General features: G+C 37.0%; 1 protein-coding gene across 1 annotated transcript; it reads left to right on the top strand.

Annotated features, from left to right (window-relative positions):
- The first annotated feature begins 327 nt into the window (after nt 1–327).
- Nipped-A (Transcription-associated protein Nipped-A) lies at nt 328–20,457 on the top strand. Its single transcript, XM_065311126.1, is given in 14 exon segments — nt 328–512; nt 584–788; nt 846–1,743; nt 1,824–2,677; nt 3,030–3,784; nt 3,786–4,509; nt 4,867–7,354; nt 11,913–12,595; nt 12,670–12,927; nt 13,957–15,424; nt 15,478–15,799; nt 15,854–18,949; nt 19,017–20,142; nt 20,208–20,457. Coding segments are annotated over 13 exon segments (12,897 nt in total). The 5' UTR covers nt 328–512; nt 584–641; the 3' UTR covers nt 20,286–20,457.
- Nucleotides 20,458–21,330: the final 873 nt, after the last annotated feature.

The raw sequence follows: 21,330 nt of genomic DNA, 5'->3' as shown, positions 1-21,330 counted from the left end.
TTTTCCTATCTTTCATAATCTTCAATCCGTTGGTGGCTATCGCTTTTAGTTTAGAAGATATTCCAAAAATACCGATAGTACTCGAAAAAGCAATGATCAAGCATTCTCTTCGCATTGTTTGTTAAGGTTTTTAAAGCACTTCTATGCAGTTTTAATAGTTACCTTGTACCTTATTTGAAAGAACACGTCTTCCTCTACAAAACAACAAAAAGAAAACATATCATAAACGCCTAATTACCAAGATATCAATCAAATAAACACGAAAAATGTCACAACATTCAAAACATTCCCAGATGGCGCCACATACACGCTTAGACCCACACTTACACCTGGATTTACACCAGAAAAACACACACGGCGTAACTACCGATTGTTTTTAATCATAAAACCACTTTAAATCGTGTAATTGCATTGATTTCCACCCCTAATACCTTAAAACAAGTGCCCCAATAAAGAATAACTACTATTATGTGTGAAATTGTGTGCGCGGAGGCTTCCACACACCAAACAATGTAAGAATCTTCTTTATAACCTCAAACAATCTCATTTCTTTAAATATTTAAACATTCACATCATTTTAAAGGAATTAAACCTCAAAAAGAATCAAATAATACCTAAAAATGCTAGCTGCATCAACAAGCATGGCCCCGGCAGGGGTCGGAGACGCCACAACTGCACAAACAACACAAATGAACAAGTTCCGCAGCTATGTCAACATGTTAGTCGATCCTGGAGTCAAAGATGATATAAAACTCAAAGCCACACAGGAAATCAGCGAAAATTTCGAGGTAAAACACCATAAAACCATCATAATCACCATAATAAAATAATTTTATAAATTCTAGAAAATCCTATCATCAACTTTATATCCAAGTTTCCTCGATCATTCAATGAAAATCTTCCTGAAGATCCTCCAGGAAGGCGAGCCGCATTTCATCGCCGAATACAACATCCAACAAGTGCGTAAACTAATCCTTGAAATCCTCCATCGCTTACCACCCAATGAATCACTTAAACCCTACTTTAAATCCATGCTATCCTTAACATTCAAACTCCTCAAGATAGACAACGAAGAAAACGTCTTAGTCTGCTTGAAAATCATCATTGAACTACACAAACAATATCGCCCTACATTCAACGCGGAAATCCAAGACTTTCTGCAATTCGTCAAGTCAATCTACTCCGATTTACCGTCACATATGAGTAAAATCTTCGAACCGCGTCAACCAATCAAAGTAAAAGATTTATCCAAACTCAACATCGAAGAGTTACTACAGGAAACCTTCACCATAACCACAATACAGACGGAAATGCGTAACAAGGAAGGCACAGTTGTCAGTTACAACCTGATACCCAAAGCAGTTTTGTCTTTAAAAGTCATACAGGAACTCCCGATTATTGTCGTGCTTATGTATCAGTTGTATAAACAATCCGTGGATCAAGACGTGTCGGATTTCATCCCGCTGATCATGAAGACGATTGTTCTGCAACCCTCACCACAGCAGCGACTCTCAGATACATTCAACAAAGAGATTTTCGTTGATTTCATGGGCGCGCAGATAAAATCACTGAGTTTTCTTGCTTATATTATTAAAATCTACCAGGAGGTTGTCTCCTGTCATAGTAAAATGTTAGTTCAGGGTATGTTGGGGTTACTGACCTTGTGTCCAATGGAGGTTGCGCATTTACGAAGAGAATTGTTGATTGCATCCAGGCATATTCTAGCGACAGAGTTACGAAATAGTAAGTAGGCTTTTTTTTATTTATTTTGTTTATTTCTGGTTGTTATGGATTTAAAACTTGTTTTGATTTGTTTTAAATAGAATTTGTTCCGCATATGGAACGCCTCTTTGACGAGGAAGTACTCCTTGGTCGTGGTTGGACAACGCACGAATCACTCCGCCCATTGGCTTATTCAACACTCGCTGATTTAGTGCATCACGTACGTCAACAGTTAACAATGGCGGACATCGCACGTGCAGTGCATCTGTTCAGTAAGAACGTGCATGATGATTCATTGGCGACGACAATACAAACCATGTCGTGTAAGTTATTACTTAACCTCGTTGAATGTATCAAGAAACGTGTGGAGATTGAAACCAGCACGGAAGGGCGTGGGTTACTCATGCGTATGTTGGAGGTATTCGTGTTGAAATTCAAAACTATCGCGAAGATACAACTACCGAAGATGACAGATAAGTGTAAAATGGCCACCACTGGTGGTGGTGGTAGTGGTGCAACAGCGCCATCTACAATGATGAGTGATAATGTTGCAACTACACCTACGATTAAATTAGAGGAAGGTGTAGCGATTAAAACAGAAAAAGGTATTGTTGATTCCCTGGAAGGGTTGGGAGGAGCACCTAAAGAAGAAAAATCCAAGTTTGGATTCCCGCAACCCACGAATTATAACGTGACAGAGTATCGGAGTTTGGTTAAGACTTTGGTGTGTGGTGTGAAGACTATCACATGGGGTGTAGCATCATGTAAACCTAGCCTCAAACATTTTCAACCGCATGAGACGCTTGTGTTTATTCGATTGGTAAAATGGGCGTTGAAAGCGTTGGATATTTATACTTTACAAGTTGGACAGCCAATTGCAGGACCACAGAGGGTTACACAGCAGAGTGTGCGTAATAAGGAAGAAAAAGAGGTTTTGGAGCATTTTAGTAGTGTGGTAAGTTAAGAATTTATGTTTTTTGACATTTACGTATTTTGACATATGTCAAATGTCAAAAAAATGTCAAAATTAACATTTTTTTTGACATTTACGTATTTTGACATATGTCAAATGTCAAAAATGTCAAAATTAAATTATTTTTCTTACATTTACGTATTTTGACGTATGTCAAATGTCAAAAAATGTCAAAACTAACATTTTTTGGCATTTACGTATTTTGACATATGTCAAATGACAAAAAAATGTCAAAATTAACATTTTATTGACATTTACGTATTTTGACATATGTCAAATGTCAAAAAAATGTCAAAAATGTCAAAATTAACATTTTGATTTAAATTTTTTCTAGTTTTCAATGATGCATGCCCAAACCTTCCATGAAATCTTCAGCACAACCATTGAATACGTCGTCGAGCGCGTCTACAAAAACTCCACACTTCAAACAGTACCTAACACCCTCCTAGCCAATCCAACAACATCACCAATCTTCGCGACAGTATTAGTCGAGTATCTCCTCGAGCGTATGGAAGAAATGGGCTCGAATCAAGACCGCAGTAATCTCTACCTGAAACTCTTCAAACTCGTCTTTGGCTCCGTCAGCCTCTTCCCGCAAGAAAACGAAAAAATGCTCCGACCCCACCTGCATCAAATCGTCAACAGATCCATGGAGTTAGCAATGAGTGCAAAAGACCCATTCAACTATTTCCTACTCCTTCGAGCATTATTCCGATCAATAGGAGGGGGAAGCCATGATTTACTCTATCAAGAATTCCTACCATTACTTCCAAACCTCCTTGAAGGTTTAAACCGGCTACAGAGCGGTCTACACAAACAACACATGAAAGATTTATTCGTTGAGCTGTGTTTGACTGTGCCTGTCCGTCTGAGTTCACTATTACCTTATCTACCGATGTTGATGGACCCGCTGGTGAGTGCCCTGAATGGCTCGCATGTTTTAATATCACAAGGATTGAGAACACTGGAGTTATGCGTGGATAATCTACAGCATGACTTTTTATACGAACATATTCAGCCTGTACGCGCGGATTTAATGCAGGCATTATGGCGGACACTGCGGAATCATGACCATGGCCATGTTTCAACAGTTAACAATGGCGGACATCGCACGTGCAGTGCATCTGTTCAGTAAGAACGTGCATGATGATTCATTGGCGACGACAATACAAACCATGTCGTGTAAGTTATTACTTAACCTCGTTGAATGTATCAAGAAACGTGTGGAGATTGAAACCAGCACGGAAGGGCGTGGGTTACTCATGCGTATGTTGGAGGTATTCGTGTTGAAATTCAAAACTATCGCGAAGATACAACTACCGAAGATGACAGATAAGTGTAAAATGGCCACCACTGGTGGTGGTGGTAGTGGTGCAACAGCGCCATCTACAATGATGAGTGATAATGTTGCAACTACACCTACGATTAAATTAGAGGAAGGTGTAGCGATTAAAACAGAAAAAGGTATTGTTGATTCCCTGGAAGGGTTGGGAGGAGCACCTAAAGAAGAAAAATCCAAGTTTGGATTCCCGCAACCCACGAATTATAACGTGACAGAGTATCGGAGTTTGGTTAAGACTTTGGTGTGTGGTGTGAAGACTATCACATGGGGTGTAGCGTCGTGTAAACCTAGCCTCAAACATTTTCAACCGCATGAGACGCTTGTGTTTATTCGGTTGGTAAAATGGGCGTTGAAGGCGTTGGATATTTATACTCTGCAAGTTGGGCAGCCTATTGCAGGACCACAGAGGGTTACACAGCAGAGTGTACGTAATAAGGAAGAAAAAGAAGTTTTGGAGCATTTTAGTAGTGTGGTAAGTTAAGAATTTCTTTTTTTTGACATTTACGAATTTTGACATATGTCAACTGTCCAAAAAATGTCAAAAATGTCAAAATTAACATTTTTTTGACATTTACGTATTTTGACATATGTCAAATGACAAAAAATGTCAAAGTTAACATTTTTTGACATTTACGTATTTTGACATATGTCAAATGTCAAAAATGTCAAAATTAACATTTTTTTGGCATTTACGTATTTTGACATATGTCAAATGTCAAAAAAAAGTAAAAAATGTCAAAATTAACATTTTTTGACATTTACGTATTTTGACATATGTCAAATGTCAAAAAAATGTCAAAAGTAACATTTTGATTTAATTTTTTTCTAGTTTTCAATGATGCATGCCCAAACCTTCCATGAAATCTTCAGCACAACCATTGAATACGTCGTCGAGCGTGTCTACAAAAACTCCACACTCCAAACCGTGCCTAACACCCTCCTAGCAAATCCAACAACATCCCCAATCTTCGCGACAGTATTAGTCGAGTATCTCCTCGAGCGTATGGAGGAAATGGGCTCGAATCAAGACCGCAGCAATCTCTACCTGAAACTCTTCAAACTCGTCTTTGGATCCGTCAGCCTCTTCCCGCAAGAAAACGAGAAAATGCTCCGACCACACCTGCATCAAATCGTCAACAGATCCATGGAGTTAGCAATGAGTGCAAAAGACCCATTCAACTATTTCCTACTCCTCCGCGCATTATTCCGATCAATTGGAGGGGGAAGCCATGATTTACTCTATCAAGAATTCCTACCATTACTTCCAAACCTCCTCGAAGGTTTAAACCGGCTACAGAGCGGTCTACACAAACAACACATGAAAGATTTATTCGTTGAGCTGTGTTTGACTGTGCCTGTCCGTCTGAGTTCACTATTACCTTATCTACCGATGTTGATGGACCCACTGGTGAGTGCCCTGAATGGCTCGCATGTTTTAATATCACAAGGATTGAGAACGCTGGAGTTATGCGTGGATAATCTACAGCATGACTTTTTATACGAACATATTCAGCCTGTACGCGCGGATTTAATGCAGGCATTATGGCGGACACTGCGGAATCATGACCATGGCCATGTTGCGATGGTTGCGTTTAAAGTTTTAGGAAAGTTTGGTGGGGGTAATCGTAAAATGATGATTGAACCGCAAAAGCTTGAATATGTACAGAGTGATTACGATCCACCTGCAATTCTCGCACAATTCCCCGACCAGAAAACTCCACTTGAGTTCCCCGTGGAAAAAGTGATAGAAACCGCGTTTAATGCATTAAAACAAAGCACAACGGATAGTTTCTATCGCAAACAAGCGTGGGAAGTGATTTCTAGTTACCTCACAGCATCACTAGACCTACAAGATGATAAAAAAGTACTTTTAAATCTATTCATGCATGCTAGTTACCAAGATGGCGGTAATATACCGCCATTAAAAGGTGACTCTTACAAATCCGTGTATACACAAGCCAGGGAAACGCATAAAACCGCTCTGATTGGTATGTTCGTCGCTGTGGCCATTAAAGAACTCCGAACGACAGTCATAAGCACACTGGGGAATATCGTCAGGCATTATACAATGGTAGCGGTGTCACAACAATCCGGCGCGTTTGCAACCACACCCAGACCTAATGAACAAGTAACACTTGATCCATTAGTGTTAATCGACGCACTGGCGGTGATAATCGGACATGAAGAGAAGGAATTAATCAAACCTGGACACTTGGCGTTGGTTATTATTATAGATACAGCGACGGCCATCTTGGGATCGCGTGACTTGGCATGCAGGTTGCCTATGGTTGAGTACATCGCTGAGAAAATGTGTGCGTTGTGTTACGAACGCGCATGGTACGCTAAACTCGGCGGATGTCATGCAATTGGATTCTTGATAGGTAAATGTGCATTGCGATGGGTGTACGCACACATGTTCACATTCCTCAAGGCTTTACTATTCGTCATGATGGATTTAACCGGGGAGGTATCCAGCGGTGCGTTGGATCAAGCGAAGAATAATCTAGAAAAAATGATTACTGTCCTCGTAGCGCCTGTGAAAAACGACGGTGATGAGGTTTATCAATCCAAAGCTCTGTGTAAAGTCACTCATGAGTTGGTGAGGCAAGTTACAAGTCCGCATACAATGGTACGTAATCAATCCATGGCTAGTTTGAGACTCCTTGCGGAAAAACAAGGTAAAACCGTCACGGCTGTCATGGAACCCTTTAGGGATGTCTTGGCTGATATGGTCCCACCGACGAAGCATTTGTTGAAACACCAACCCGCGATTGCACAGATGGGTTTGATGGATGGTAATATGTTTTGTACGACTTTGACCCCGCGGTTGTTTACCATTGATATGGGTACAAAAGAACACAAGCAGTTTATCAATGATTTGATCTCGTTGTGTGAGACTGAGGATAATCGCCTGGTGAATTTGTTTTGTTATAAAACCATTTCGAATTTCACGCCGTTGAGGACCAGTGCACTGAGGGTGTTGGCTGCGTGTCATTATTTGGAGGATAAGACACGTAAGGATATTTTTAAGGTGTTGTATAATACGCTGGAGAAACCGAATCCGGAGCTGCAGCAGGTGGCGTTTGATTGTATGAAGACGTTCATTGCGGGGTATCAGGTGAAGATGGATATGGTGCATGAGACGATGCGGCCGCTGATGAAGACGCTGCAGGATGTGAAGAATGTCAGCTTGAATAATGTGAAGATGTTGTCGTATCTCACGCAGCTGTTTCCGAACATTTTCAATGATATGTTGTGTAATAAGTTGATTACGCTGCTGGGGGAGATTCAGAAGGTTGTTCAGCTGCAAGTTAAAAGTAAGTTGCATTTTTTTGTTATTTTTTAGTTGGGTGTGGTAATTATTTGTGGAGGGTTTAATTGTGTGTAGTTTGAGACTAATTTTTTTTTTTAATAGTTTTTGCTATAAAAATTAATTTTTTGTCGAAAAATTGAAAATTTTATCATTTTTTGAATGATATCTTGAATATTTTTTATTTTTGTTTGTGGGGAATTTAATTGTGCGCAATTTGACTACTAAATTATTGTTTTTTAATGGTTTTTACAAAAGTTGCTACGAAAAAAAGATTCGCGAAGTCAATTTTTCGCTAAAAAATTGAAAATTTTATTAATTTTCACACGTAATTTGTATTTTTTTCTATTTCTACAAATAGAGAATTTAATTGCGCATAATTTGACTCCAAATTTATTATTTTTTAATAGTGTATGTAGAAATTACATCGAAAAAACCAACAAATTTCATTTTTTGTTGAAAATTTGTAAATTTTATTTTTTTGCGTGAAAAATTCAAATTTTTTTTTTAACGAAATCTTAATTATTTTTTATTTTAATTTATAGAGAATATAATTTCGCACAATTTGTCCGCAAAATTATTATTTCCTAAGCGTTTTTGTAGAAATTGCCACGAAAAAACGCGTAAAATTCTATTTTTGGTTGAAAAATTGAAAATTTTATTGGTTTCAGTTGAAAAACTTATAATTTTATTATTTTCTGATAGAAATCTGAATTCTTTTCTATTTTTTATTGTGGAGAATATAATTGCGCACAATTTGACCCCAAAGTTAATATTTTCTAATAGTTTTTGTAGAAATTACAACAAAAAAACGCGTAAAATTTTATTTTTTTGTTGAAAAATTACAAATTTTCTTACTTTCTGAACGTAATCTAAATTGTTTTCTATTTTTCTTTATGCAGAATTTAATTGCGCAGAATTTGCAACTAAATTTATTATTTTCTAAAAGTTTTTGTAGAAATTACAACGAAAAAACACGGAAACTTAAATTTTTTTGCTAAAAATTGAAAATTTTATTAATCTTCAAACGAAATTTGAGTTATTTCCTATTTCTGTTTGTACAGAATTTAATTATGCATAATTTGAATGCAAATTTATTATTTTCTATTAGTTTTTGTAAAAGTTACAACGAAAAAACCCGAGAATTCAATTGTTTTCGCTAAAAATTAAAGGATTTATTCTTTTTTAAACAAAATTTCAATTATTTTTTATTATTATTTGTAGAGAATTTAATTGCGCGAAATTTAACACTAAAATTATTATTTTCTATTAGTTTTTGTAGAAATTACAACTAAAAAAACCCACAAATCTAATTTTTTTCTTCAAAACATAAAAAATTATAAATTTTTAAACAAAATTTTAATTCTAAAACCAATTTTACCACATTTTACACTAAAAACACTCAAAATATTAATTCTTTCCAGCTGCTGTTACGGACGTAACAAAAAAATCCGAAGAAGAACAAAAGATCGTCACAATCCTCACATTTTTCCACCAATCCCAAACCGCCTCAGCCGTATATATCGAGTCCCTATGCCACATGATCCTCCAAACCGAAGCCATCCTCCTAATCGAAGCCAGCTCACCATTCCGCGAACCATTGATGAAATTCCTCCTGCGTTTCTCCGTGGAAACACTAAACATCTTCACGGATGACGTGCACATTCGCGACCAGCAATATTCCCGCTTCCTAGAATACATGCTAAAACACCCTGATGGCAGACCATTCAGACAACACATCCAAGAGAATATGGTGGAGAGATTGATTACATTAGCTTTGGCAAACACCTCGCCAACACCACATATGACACAATTAAGTGCAAGCGATCGCAACGAAATGCAATATCAAGCGATAAGAATCATTTACTTATTAATACGCAAAGATGAACAGTGGTTGAGCACGCGGCAGGATTTAGTGGAAGCGTTGAAGATGATTTGGTGTAATGACGCGTATCAAATCCGGCATAAAACGGTGGATACGTTGGAGTACACGCATTGGAGAGAGCCGAAGATGTTGGTGAAGATATTGCTGCATTACTTCTGCCATCATCCGACGAATATTGATTTGTTGTTTCAATTGTTGCGCGCGTTGTGTGATAGATTCATACCGGAGTTTCAGGTAATTTATTTTTTGTTTTTTCTGGGTTTTTGTGGGTTTTGTGTTTTAATTGTGTTTTTTTTTCTGCTTAGTTTTTGAAGGAGTTTTTGGAGAATACCGTGGCGCAGAATTATAAAGTGGAATGGAAGCGGCAGGCGTTTTTCCTGTTTGTGGAGCAGTTTAATTCGCCGGCGATGTCGCAGGAGTTGAAGGCGAAGGTGTTGCAGTTGGTGATTATTCCGTGCTTTGCGGTGAGTTTCGAGCGGGGGGAGACGAATAAGCTGATTGGGACCATGCCGGCGCCGTATCAGGATAACCCGGAGAATATTGTGTCAGTTTTTATTAATAAGGTAAGTGGAAATTGTCAAAATTGTCAAAATTGTCATTTCTATGTTTTTGGACGAAAACTTGAAAATTTTAGTATTTTTCGAGTGTAAATTTCAATTGTTGTCAATTTGTGTTTGTGGGGAATTTAATTGCGTATAATATGAGGCTAAAATTATTATTTTCTAATAGTTTTTGTAGAAGTTACAACGGAAAAACTAAAAAAATCTTTTTTTTTGTTGAAAAATTGAAAATTTTCTTATTTTTCGAATGAAAACTGAATTTTTTTTATTTCTCACTGTGGAGAATTTAATTAGGGACAATTTGAGGTTAAAATACCTTTCTAATAGTTTTTGTAGAAATTATAACGAAATAAGCTTGTAAATTCCACAATTTTTGTTGAAAATATGAAAATTTTATTTTTTTGCGTGAAAAATTGAAAATTTGATGATTTTGAGAACAAAATATTAATTATTTTCTATTTTAACTCATAGAGAATATAATTGCGCACAATTTGACCATAAAATTATTATTTTCTAATAGTTTTTGTAGAAATTACAATGCATGAGACGATGCGGCCGCTGATGAAGACGCTGCAGGATGTGAAGAATGTCAGCTTGAATAATGTGAAGATGTTGTCGTATCTCACGCAGCTGTTTCCGAACATTTTCAATGATATGCTGTGTAATAAGTTGATTACGCTGCTGGGGGAGATTCAGAAGGTTGTTCAGCTGCAAGTTAAAAGTAAGTTTCTTTTGTTTTTATTATTATTTTTTAGTTGGGAATGGTAGTAGTTTTTTTAGGATTTTTTTTGTGGAAATTGCAATGAAAAAACTTAAAAATTTCATGTTTTTTGTTGAAAAATTTAAGATTTTATTACTTTTCGAATGAAACCTGATTTATTTTAGGCGAGTTTGGTGGGGGTAATCTCTGCATAATTTGACTCCAAAATTATTATTTTCGATTAGTTTTTGAAGAAGTTACAACGAAAAAACTAAAATAATTAATTTTTCTTTGTAAAAAAAACATGAAAATTTTACTATTTTTGAATGAAATTTAAATTGTTTACTATTTCTATAAGTAGAGAATTTAATAACGCACAATTTCACCGTAAATTTATTATTGTTCATTAATTTTTGTAGCAGTTACCACGAAAAACTTAAAAAATTCTTTTTTTGTTGAAAATGTTGAAAATTTAATCATTTTTTGAATGTTATCTTGAATGTTTTTAATTTTTATTTATGGGGAATTTAATTGCGCGAAATTTGACCACAAAATTATTCTTTTTTAATAGTTTTTGTGGAAATTACAACAGAAAAACTCGCAAATTCGCAATTTTTTGTTGAAAAATTGAAAATTTATTTTCGTCACTTGGAAAAATTGGAAATTTTATTATTTATTGATTGAAATCTGACTTTATTCTATTTTAATTCATAGAGAATATAATTGCGCACAATTTGACCTCAAAATGATTGTTTTCGAATAATTTTTGTAGAAATTACAATGAAAAAACACGGAAATTTAATTTTTTTTTGTTGAAAAATTACAAATTTTTTTAGTTTTCGAACGAAATTTCAAAATATTTTTTATTTTTCTTTATGCAAAATTTAATTGCGCGTAATTTGACACTAAATTTATTATTTTCAAATAGTTTTTGCAAAAGTTACAACGAAAAAACACGGAAACTTAAATTTTTTTGCTAAAAATTGAAAATTTTATTAATTTTTAAACGAAATTTGAATTATTTTCTATTTCTGTGTGTACAGAATTTAATTGTGCATAATATGACACTAAAATTATTTTCTGTTAGTTTTTGTAAAAGTTACAACGAAAAAACCAGCAAATTCAATTTTTTTTCGCTAAAAATTAAAAATTTTATTATTTTTTAAACAAAATTTCAATTATTTTCTATTATTATTTGTAGAGAATTTAATTGCGCGTAATTTGACACTACATTTATTATTTTCTAATAGTTTTTATAGAAATTACAACTAAAAAACCCACAAATCTAATTTTTTTCTTAAAAAACATCAAAAACTTTTCTAAAACAATTTTCTAAACAAAATCTTAATTTAAAGACCAATTCTACCACATTTAACACTAAAAACACTCAAAATATTATTCTTTCCAGCTGCTGTTACAGACGTAACAAAAAAATCCGAAGAAGAACAAAAGATCGTCACAATCCTCACATTTTTCCACCAATCTCAAACCGCCTCAGCCGTATACATCGAATCCCTATGCCACATGATCCTCCAAACCGAAGCCATCCTCCTAATCGAAGCCAGTTCACCATTCCGCGAACCTTTGATGAAATTCCTCCTACGTTTCTCCGTGGAAACACTAAACATCTTTACGGATGACGTGCACATTCGCGACCAGCAATATTCACGCTTTCTAGAGTACATGCTAAAACACCCTGATGGCAGACCATTCAGACAACACATCCAAGAGAATATGGTGGAGAGATTGATTACATTGGCGTTGGCAAACACCTCGCCAACGCCACATATGACACAATTAAGTGCAAGCGATCGCAATGAAATGCAATATCAAGCCATACGAATAATTTATTTATTGATACGCAAAGATGAGCAGTGGTTGAGCACGCGGCAGGATTTAGTAGAAGCGTTGAAGATGATTTGGTGTAATGACGCGTATCAAATCCGGCATAAAACGGTGGATACGTTGGAGTACACGCATTGGAGAGAGCCGAAGATGTTGGTGAAGATATTGCTGCATTACTTCTGCCATCATCCGACGAATATTGATTTGTTGTTTCAATTGTTACGTGCGTTGTGTGATAGATTCATACCGGAGTTTCAGGTAATTTATTTTTTGTTTTTTTCTGGGTTTTTGTGGGTTTTTTTTGTTTTAATTGTGTTTTTTTTTGTGTTTAGTTTTTGAAGGAGTTTTTGGAGAATACCGTGGCGCAGAATTATAAAGTGGAATGGAAGCGACAGGCGTTTTTCCTGTTTGTTGAGCAGTTTAATTCGCCGGCGATGTCGCAGGAGTTGAAGGCGAAGGTGCTGCAGTTGGTGATTATTCCGTGCTTTGCGGTCAGTTTCGAGCGGGGGGAGACGAATAAGTTGATTGGGACCATGCCGGCGCCGTATCAGGATAACCCGGAGAATATTGTCTCGGTGTTTATTAATAAGGTAAGTGGAAACTGCTAAAATTGTTTAAAAAATGTTTTTTTGTTGAAAAATTGATGATTTTATTATTTTCCGGGTGTAAATTTGAATTGTTTTTATATTTTTGTTTATGTGGAATTTAATTGCGCATAATTTGACACTAAATTTATAATTTCCTAATAGTTTTTGTAGAAATTAAAAAAATCCTTTTTTTTTGTTGTTGAAAACTCGAAAATTTTGCTATTTTTCGATTGAAAACTGATTTTTTTCTATTTCTCACTGTGGAGAATTTAATTGGGGACAATTTGAACATAAAATTATAACTTTTTAAAAGTTTTTTTAGAAATTACAACGAAATAATCTCGTAAATTCAATTTTTTGTTGAAAATTTGAAAATTTTATTTTTTTGCGTGAAAAATTGAAAATTTTATGATTTTTCGAAAAAAATCTGAATTATTATCTGTTTTAATTCATAGAGAATTTAATTGTGCACAATTTGACCTCAAAATTATTATTTTCTAATAGTTTTTGTAGAAATTACAACGGATAAACACGGAAATTCTATTTTTTGTTGAAAAATTACTAATTTTCTTATTTTTCGAATGAAATCTAAATTGTTCTTTATGTCTCTTTATGCAGAATTTAATTGCGCATAATTTGACATTAAATTTATGATTTTTTAATAATTTTTGCAAAACTTACAACGAAAAAACCCGCAAATTCAATGTTTTTCATTAAAAAATTGAAAATTTTATCATTTTCTAACTAAAATTTGAATTATTTTCTGTTCCTGTTTGTAGAGAATTTAATTGCGCATAATATGAAACTAAATTTAATATTTTCTTATAGTTTTTGCAAAAATTACAACAAAAAAACGCGCAAAAATCTAATTTTTTGGTTGAAAAATTGAAAATTTTATTATTTACCGACGTGAATATGAATTATTTTCGGTTTATATTTATCTAAAATTTAATTACGCGTAAATTGACCTAAAATTTATAATTCCCCAAAAATTTTCATAAAAATTACACGCAAAACAACATTTTTTTCCAGCTAATAGACCCCGAAACAGCCTCACCATTCGCCGACTGCGTCCGCATCTCCCTCCTCCAATGCTCCTGCCTCCTCGTCGAACAAGCCTCCCCACACATCCACGACCGCATCATCAACAAAGCGCAAAGCTTCAAACTGCGCCGCCTCATGACCTTCGCATGGCCATGCCTCCTCGTCAAAAACTGCGTGGACGCCGCCACACGCTACCACGGCCACCTCCTCCTCAGCCACATCATCGACAAATTCGCCATCCACCGCAAAATCGTCCTGCAAGTATTCCACAGCCTCCTGAAAGCCTACGGCCTCGAAGCGCGCAATGTCGTGCGTCAAGCACTCGAAATCCTCACACCATCCGTCCCCTTGAAACTCGAAGAAGGCCACAAGATGCTCACCCACTGGACAAAGAAGATCATCGTCGATGAAGGCCACTCCATGCAACAACTCTTCCACATCCTACAACTCGTTGTGAAACACTACATGGTATACTACCCTGTGCGCCACCATCTTGTCCAGTACATGGTCAGTTCCATTCAGAGGTTAGGTTTTAACCTCACAGGAACATTCGAACACCGCAAACTCGCTGTAGAATTATCCGAAGTGATCATCAAGTGGGAATTGCATGGGATACGTGAAGAAGTCGACACTGAAATGGACACAGACAGAAAAAGAAGCCTAAATGATCCGAGTGATACAGACCCAAATAAAAAACTGGCGTTTGGTGAAGGGGCGACAGCTACAGTCATCAAAATGGAACCGAATGCATCTAAGCCCATTGAACGTGTACAAACCGACACAGTATTGAACTTTCTTTTGAGGTTAGCTTGTCAAGTGAATGACCAATCCACACCGACGCCTGCACTGCCCCCTGGGAGCACACCAGCGGAGATTTTAAGTCGGAGATGTGTCACTTTATTAAAGATGGCGCTGAAGCCGGAAGTATGGCCGCAGCAGATTGAATTAAAACTTGGTTTCTTTGATAAAATTCTACTGGGTGTTGATCAGCCGAATGCTAATATAGCGTCGATATGCACCGCATTGGAATTGTTGACGTTTTTGTTGACTGTAATGAAAAAAGATCAGATTTTGTTTAATTTCAAGCCGTTGCAGAGGGGTATAGGCGCATGCGTCAGTTCGAATAATAATAAAATTATTCGATTGGTGCATTCATTGTTGCATAAGTTAATGGAGTTGTTCCCGACCGAGCGTACGAATTCCAATATGAGTTGTCGACATGAAGAGTTGGAGATTTTATATTCGACTGTTTCTAAGGTTATAAGTGATGGTTTGAGTAATTATGATAAGAATAGTCAGGCGACTACGAGTAGTCTCTACGGCACGATTATGATCCTCAAAGCTGCTTGCATGAACAATTATAGTTATATTGACTTGTTGATTACGTCTTTCATGAAAGTTTTGTTGAGGATCGCTAAGGAACATCTACAACCGACAAATAATGACACATTAATGAGTAAGTTATGCGTTTTTAAGCTTAAAAAACATGTTTCTGATGTTTTGTTGTAGTAACAAGTGAATTACTCATCTTGTCTTTGGATTTGGTGAAGACGCGTGTTGTGGTTATGTCAATGGACATGCGCAAAACATTCATCGGGTCTATATTGGTGAATCTGATAGAAAAAACCACAGATATGAAGGTTATGAAAGCAATTATCAAGATGTTAGAAGAATGGATTAAAAATAAAAACGTGGTTACCCTTTCCCAAGCTCCTAACCTTCGTGAGAAGTCAATTTTGTTGGTTAAGTTGATGCAATACGTCGAGAAACGCTTCCCGGATGATTTGGACCTCAACGCGCAGTTCCTGGAACTTATTAATTATGTCTACAAGTAAGTTTTTTTTTACTTCTTTATATTTTAAACTTATTTATGATTAATTTCCAGTGATGAGCAACTAAAACAAACCGAACTAAGCGCTAAACTCGAACCAGCGTTCCTCTCGGGTTTGCGATGTACGCAACCACACATACGCGCGAAATTCTTCAAAGTGTTCGACGATAGCATGCAGCGCCGCCTACATGACCGCTTGTTATACATAACCTCTTCACAGAATTGGGAAGCCATCGGGCCACACTACTGGATCAAACAATGTATTGAACTTCTACTAGTTACAGCAAGCCCCGATGTCAAAATACAGATGTCGCATGAGTCGTCCATCTTGCCATCGATCACATCCGTGTTGAACCACGTAGATGCCCGAAAACGTGAGCAATTCTACGCGAATATCCAAGCAACGTCAGAGTTGCTATTCTCACAAACATCTATGGATGGTGAGGTTAAAGAAGAAGTCGTTGATTTGAATCATGATTTAAATAATGATGACGCCATGCAGACTGAGGATAACCCGGGTAGTCGTATGGAATACGTCATGGGATTAGTCTCGAAACATTATGATTTCATCGAAATGTCACGCAATACCACTTCGTATAGGTTCCTCGTCGCGGCTGCGCAGTTGTGTCACATGGACACATCACTCGCTGAGCAAGTATGGTTGTCTATGTTCCCGAAATTCTGGAGTGTATTAGATGAGCAACAACGCCAAGAAATCCAACCTTTCATCGCTTCCGGCGCGCATATTATACAAAAAGACTCACATCCAAGCGCGATTAATACTTTCATTGAGAGTTTATCACGATGCAAGCCGCCATTACAATTACCATCACCGCTGATCAAATATCTCGCGAAAAGTCATAATTTATGGCATAGAATGGTCCTAACCTTAGAGCAAATGGCGTCGGACCCCAGCATGAAACTTCCTGCGAATCTATATGATTTCGAAATGGAGGTTAACCCAAAACGTGAAATATTAGATAATTTAGGTGAATTATATTCACTGTTATGTGAAGAGGATATGTGGGCTGGTTTATGGCAACAACACGCGCATTACAAAGAAACAAACATCGCTATTGCCTACGAACAACATGGATTCTTCGAACAAGCACAAACAGCGTTTGAAAACGCAATGGCGCGGCACAAACAAGACAGCATCATGGGTCCGATGCCCAGTGACATACAACGCGAGGTCCTCTTGTGGAATAACCACTGGATCCGATGCACAAAAGAACTCAAACAATGGAACTTTTTATTCGACTACGCGAAAAACGGTGTATATGACCCTTATCTGATTCTTGAAGGAACATGGCGGACACAAAACTGGGAAACAGCCAAAGACGCCATTTCTAAATTAGATCATTCATGTCCCAAGGAATTACAATGGAAAGTAACATTATATAATGGTTATCTTTGGGTATGCAACACAGAAGACAAGCAACAGTTGAAAAATGCCGAGAGGTACGTAGAGATGGCGTCACAGATGTGTCTACAAGAATGGCGTCGATTACCACATATAGTCAGCCATATACATTTACCATACCTACAAGCAGCTCAACAAATCATGGAGTTACAGGAAGCCTTTCAAATCAGGAAAGGATTACAACAGGGGCATCAGAACAGTCTGCATGATATGAAAGCCATTGTGAAAACATGGCGGAACCGGTTACCTGTCATCGCGGATGATCTAAGCCATTGGAATGACATCTTCAACTGGCGTGAACATCACTATAAATTCATTATAAAACATTATGAGAAGATAGATCCAAGCACACATCATCCGAATTCCATGCTTGGGGTGCATGCAAGCGCGCAGAGTTTGATACACTTTGGTAAAATCGCCAGAAAACATAAATTACCAAATGTCTGCTTGGAATCTTTGAATTTAATCTATAATATACCATCGGTGCCTGTTGTGGATTGTTTCCAGAAGATCCGACAACAGATTAAGTGTTATCTACAGCAAGGGTCTATTTCTGGTAAGAATGAGTATCAGGAGGGTTTGGATACATTAAACAAAGCGAATGTGAAGTATTTCACTAAAGAAATGAACGCGGAGTTTTACGCTTTAAAAGGTTTATTGTATCATTTATCAGGAAAGTCTGATGAAGCTAACAAAGCATTCTCAGCTGGTCTACAACTGCATGATGTATCCATAAAAGCATGGGGATTGTACGGTGATTATTTAGAATCTGTATTCACACGTGATCCTAGACAGATTTCCTATGGTGTGAATGCTATTGCTTGCTTTTTACACGCGTGTAGACATCAGAATGAGTCTAAAGCACGTAAACACCTCGCGAAAGTCTTGTGGTTGTTGAGTTATGACGATGAAGAGAATACGTTGATGCTGGCGTTGGATAAATACGCCGCTGGTGTGCCGCCATTGTTATGGCTGCCATGGACACCGCAGCTACTCAACTGTCTGGTACTATCCGATGGCAACGCCATCTTGAATCTATTCTTACTCATAGGTAAAACATTCCCACAAGCTGTTTACTTTCCAATTAGGACTTTATATCTTACACTGAGGACTGCAACAGCAAGAAAAACAAATGCTAATCAAGTTGTGAGTAACCCCGAAGATGCTAGTGATCAAAACAGTCAGAATCAAAACTCACAAACACAGCAAAACGTCGAGAGTACGATTAAAGCCTCACCGCCGATGGTGAGGTGTTCAAGAATCATGAAAATGCAGCGGGATATACACACGACTGTGCTGAGTAGTCTGGAAGGTATTGCTGATCAGATGGAGTGGTTCAGAGAGAATTGGCATGAGGAAGTTGTGAGACAATTACGGCAGGGTTTAGCGAAGTGTTATGCTATAGCGTTTGAGAATCGTGAGAATGTCAACGAGGCGAAAATCACACCGCATATTTTGAGTTTTGTGAAGAAATTAGTCTCTACCTTCGGGATTGGTGTGGAAAACATTGGGAATTCCACGAATGCAGGGTCTAATAGTACAGCTTCTGAGAGTTTAGCACGCAGAGCGCAAGCAACTTACCAGGATCCTGTTTTTAAGGAAATGAAGTTAGAGTTTACAAAAGATTTCGATTTTAATCAGTCTAGTGCGCTGCGCCTGCGTACTTTGATTTTTAAATTGAAGAAATGGATAAAAATCTTGGAAAATCGATCGAAGATGTTTAATCAGTAAGTAAATTTAATATTATTTTAAAATATAAAAAAAATACTTATTTTATGATGTTTGTTGTTTTAGATCGTTTTTAATCGAAGAAAAATGTCGGTTCCTATCGAATTTCACGCTGAAAACAGCCGAAGTGGAACTTCCTGGAGAGTTTCTCTTACCAAAACACACACATTACTACGTTCGTATAACTCGTTTCATGCCCCGAGTGGATATCGTGCAGAAACACAACACAGCCGCGCGTAGATTATACATCCGCGGCCATAATGGTAAAATCTACCCGTATTTAGTCGTGAATGACTCGGGATTGGTCGATGCGCGACGCGTCGAGCGTGTGTTGCAACTTCTACGCATGCTCAATCATTACTTGGGCAAACAAAAAGAAACATCACGACGTTTCCTACATTATACAGTCCCTAAAGTAGTTGTAGTCTCACAACAAATAAGATTAGTAGAAGATAACGTTGCTTCTGTGTCTTTACTGGATATTTACAAAAAAGGATGCGCGAAGATTTTGAATATCGAGCATGACGCACCGATTAATATGTATTACGAACGCCTGGCGATTGTACAATCACGCGGAATCAAAGCTTCACATCAAGTATATCGAGATATATTGAAAACTATACAAACCAATATGGTGCCGAAGAGTTTATTCAAACAATGGGCGGTTGGTACGTTCCCCTCAGCGACTGATTACTGGCAGTTTCGAAAGATGTTCACACTGCAGTTGGCGTTGGCTTGTTTCGCTGAATACGTACTGCATTTAACACGTTTGAATCCGGATATGATGTATTTGCATCAGGATTCCGGGTTGATGAATGTTTCTTACTTTAAATTCGATGTGGATGATAGCACAGGGGAGTTGGACACGACGCGTCCGGTCCCGTTCCGATTAACGCCGAATATCTACGAGTATGTGAGTACGATTGGTGTGAATGGTCCGTTGACAGCTGCGATGATTGCGGCTGCGCGGTGTTTTGCCTATCCGAACTTCAAGGTGACGGCCATCTTGAAGCCTATTCTGAAGGATGAGATGGTGTTGTCGAGGATTAAGAAGCCCGAGGATGGCGATGGGTCTGCGAAGGATGATAAGCTGACGGATAATGAGCAGTTGATTAATATGGTGAATAAGGCGGTGGCGGCCATTTCGGGGCGGTTGACGAGTCTGGCGCATTTTGATGGTATTGACAGCAAGGTATGTTTATTTGTTTGTTTATGAGGGATTTTGGGTTTTTTTTAAATTTGTTTTTGTGGTTTTAGGTGAGTCAGTTGGTGGCTGCAGCGAATAATCATGATAATCTGTGTCGAATGGACCCGGCGTGGCATCCGTGGTTGTAATTTAGTTTATTTTTTAATATTTTGATGTCGTTTGATGCGTTTATGGTAGTTTTTGTATTGATTTGAGTTCAATGGATACTTACTTAATAATACGATTTATGCATAGTGTAATGCTTTTTATTGATTTATTCATAAAAAAATTAAGCAAATAAATTAGATTTTTGTATGAAAAGTTTTGAATAAGTTGATTGCAGCGACATCTATGCGCGCGTTATTGAGTTATATGTATAAATTGCTATTCGTTTAGATAGTGTGGGGCATGCACAGTTTCTGGTACGTGTGACACACGAACACTGCTATTTAACGCCGTGACCATTCACTGCCACATAGACATTTTCTCACTGACACATATGCGCTGCATACTTCTTGAAACACTCTGTATTGTGTCATATTTTCTTATGGTGTTATAAGGGAGTAGTAGATGGCGCTACAATGCACATTTCATACTAAATGAAATCACGCCACCAGAAATGTGAGATTTGATAACGTTGAGATAGTTTGCAACAGAGATAAACAAGTTTTATCTGTATTTATTTACATTTTATTTGTGTACATGTCGTATTCTTGTATTTTAATGCAAATAAATTTGTTTTCAAGAGTAAATTGTCTTAATTGATTAGTAATTAATCACAGAAAATGTAAAATAATGAAATTTAGTGTTTTTATTGTAGAAGATTTAAGGGAACGTTGTTTTGAGCGAATTATCTTAGTAAATTTTTGTTGTATGAATAATAAATTTCTTGTTATTTGACTAATTATCAATTTTTTTTGTGTTTATTTTCATTTGACATGCGTTTTAACTTCTGCGCACTAACATAGGACACATAAGAGTTGTCCTTGAAGACAAGAGAACTTCTGATGATTATTTTTAACGTTTTAAATGCCTCTTAATATTAAATCCATCCTGAATACAGAAATTAAATCTTTCAGTTTGTTGAAATGTGTTGTATGTGTTGCCTACCCACGTAAGAGATGCGCACTTATAAAAACAGTTCTGTAACGATGAAGTCGTTGAATAAAAACTAAAAACTTTATTGTATCAATC

This window comes from Atheta coriaria, unplaced genomic scaffold, assembly GCF_025399875.1.
Source record: "Atheta coriaria isolate IRGN ID8LTWV9N9 unplaced genomic scaffold, Caltech_Dcor_3.1 hic_scaffold_2_pilon, whole genome shotgun sequence".
NCBI classification, from domain to species: Eukaryota; Metazoa; Arthropoda; class Insecta; order Coleoptera; family Staphylinidae; genus Dalotia; species Dalotia coriaria.
Note: the sequence above shows the minus strand (reverse complement) of the source record. Positions and strands in the feature narration are given on the sequence as shown.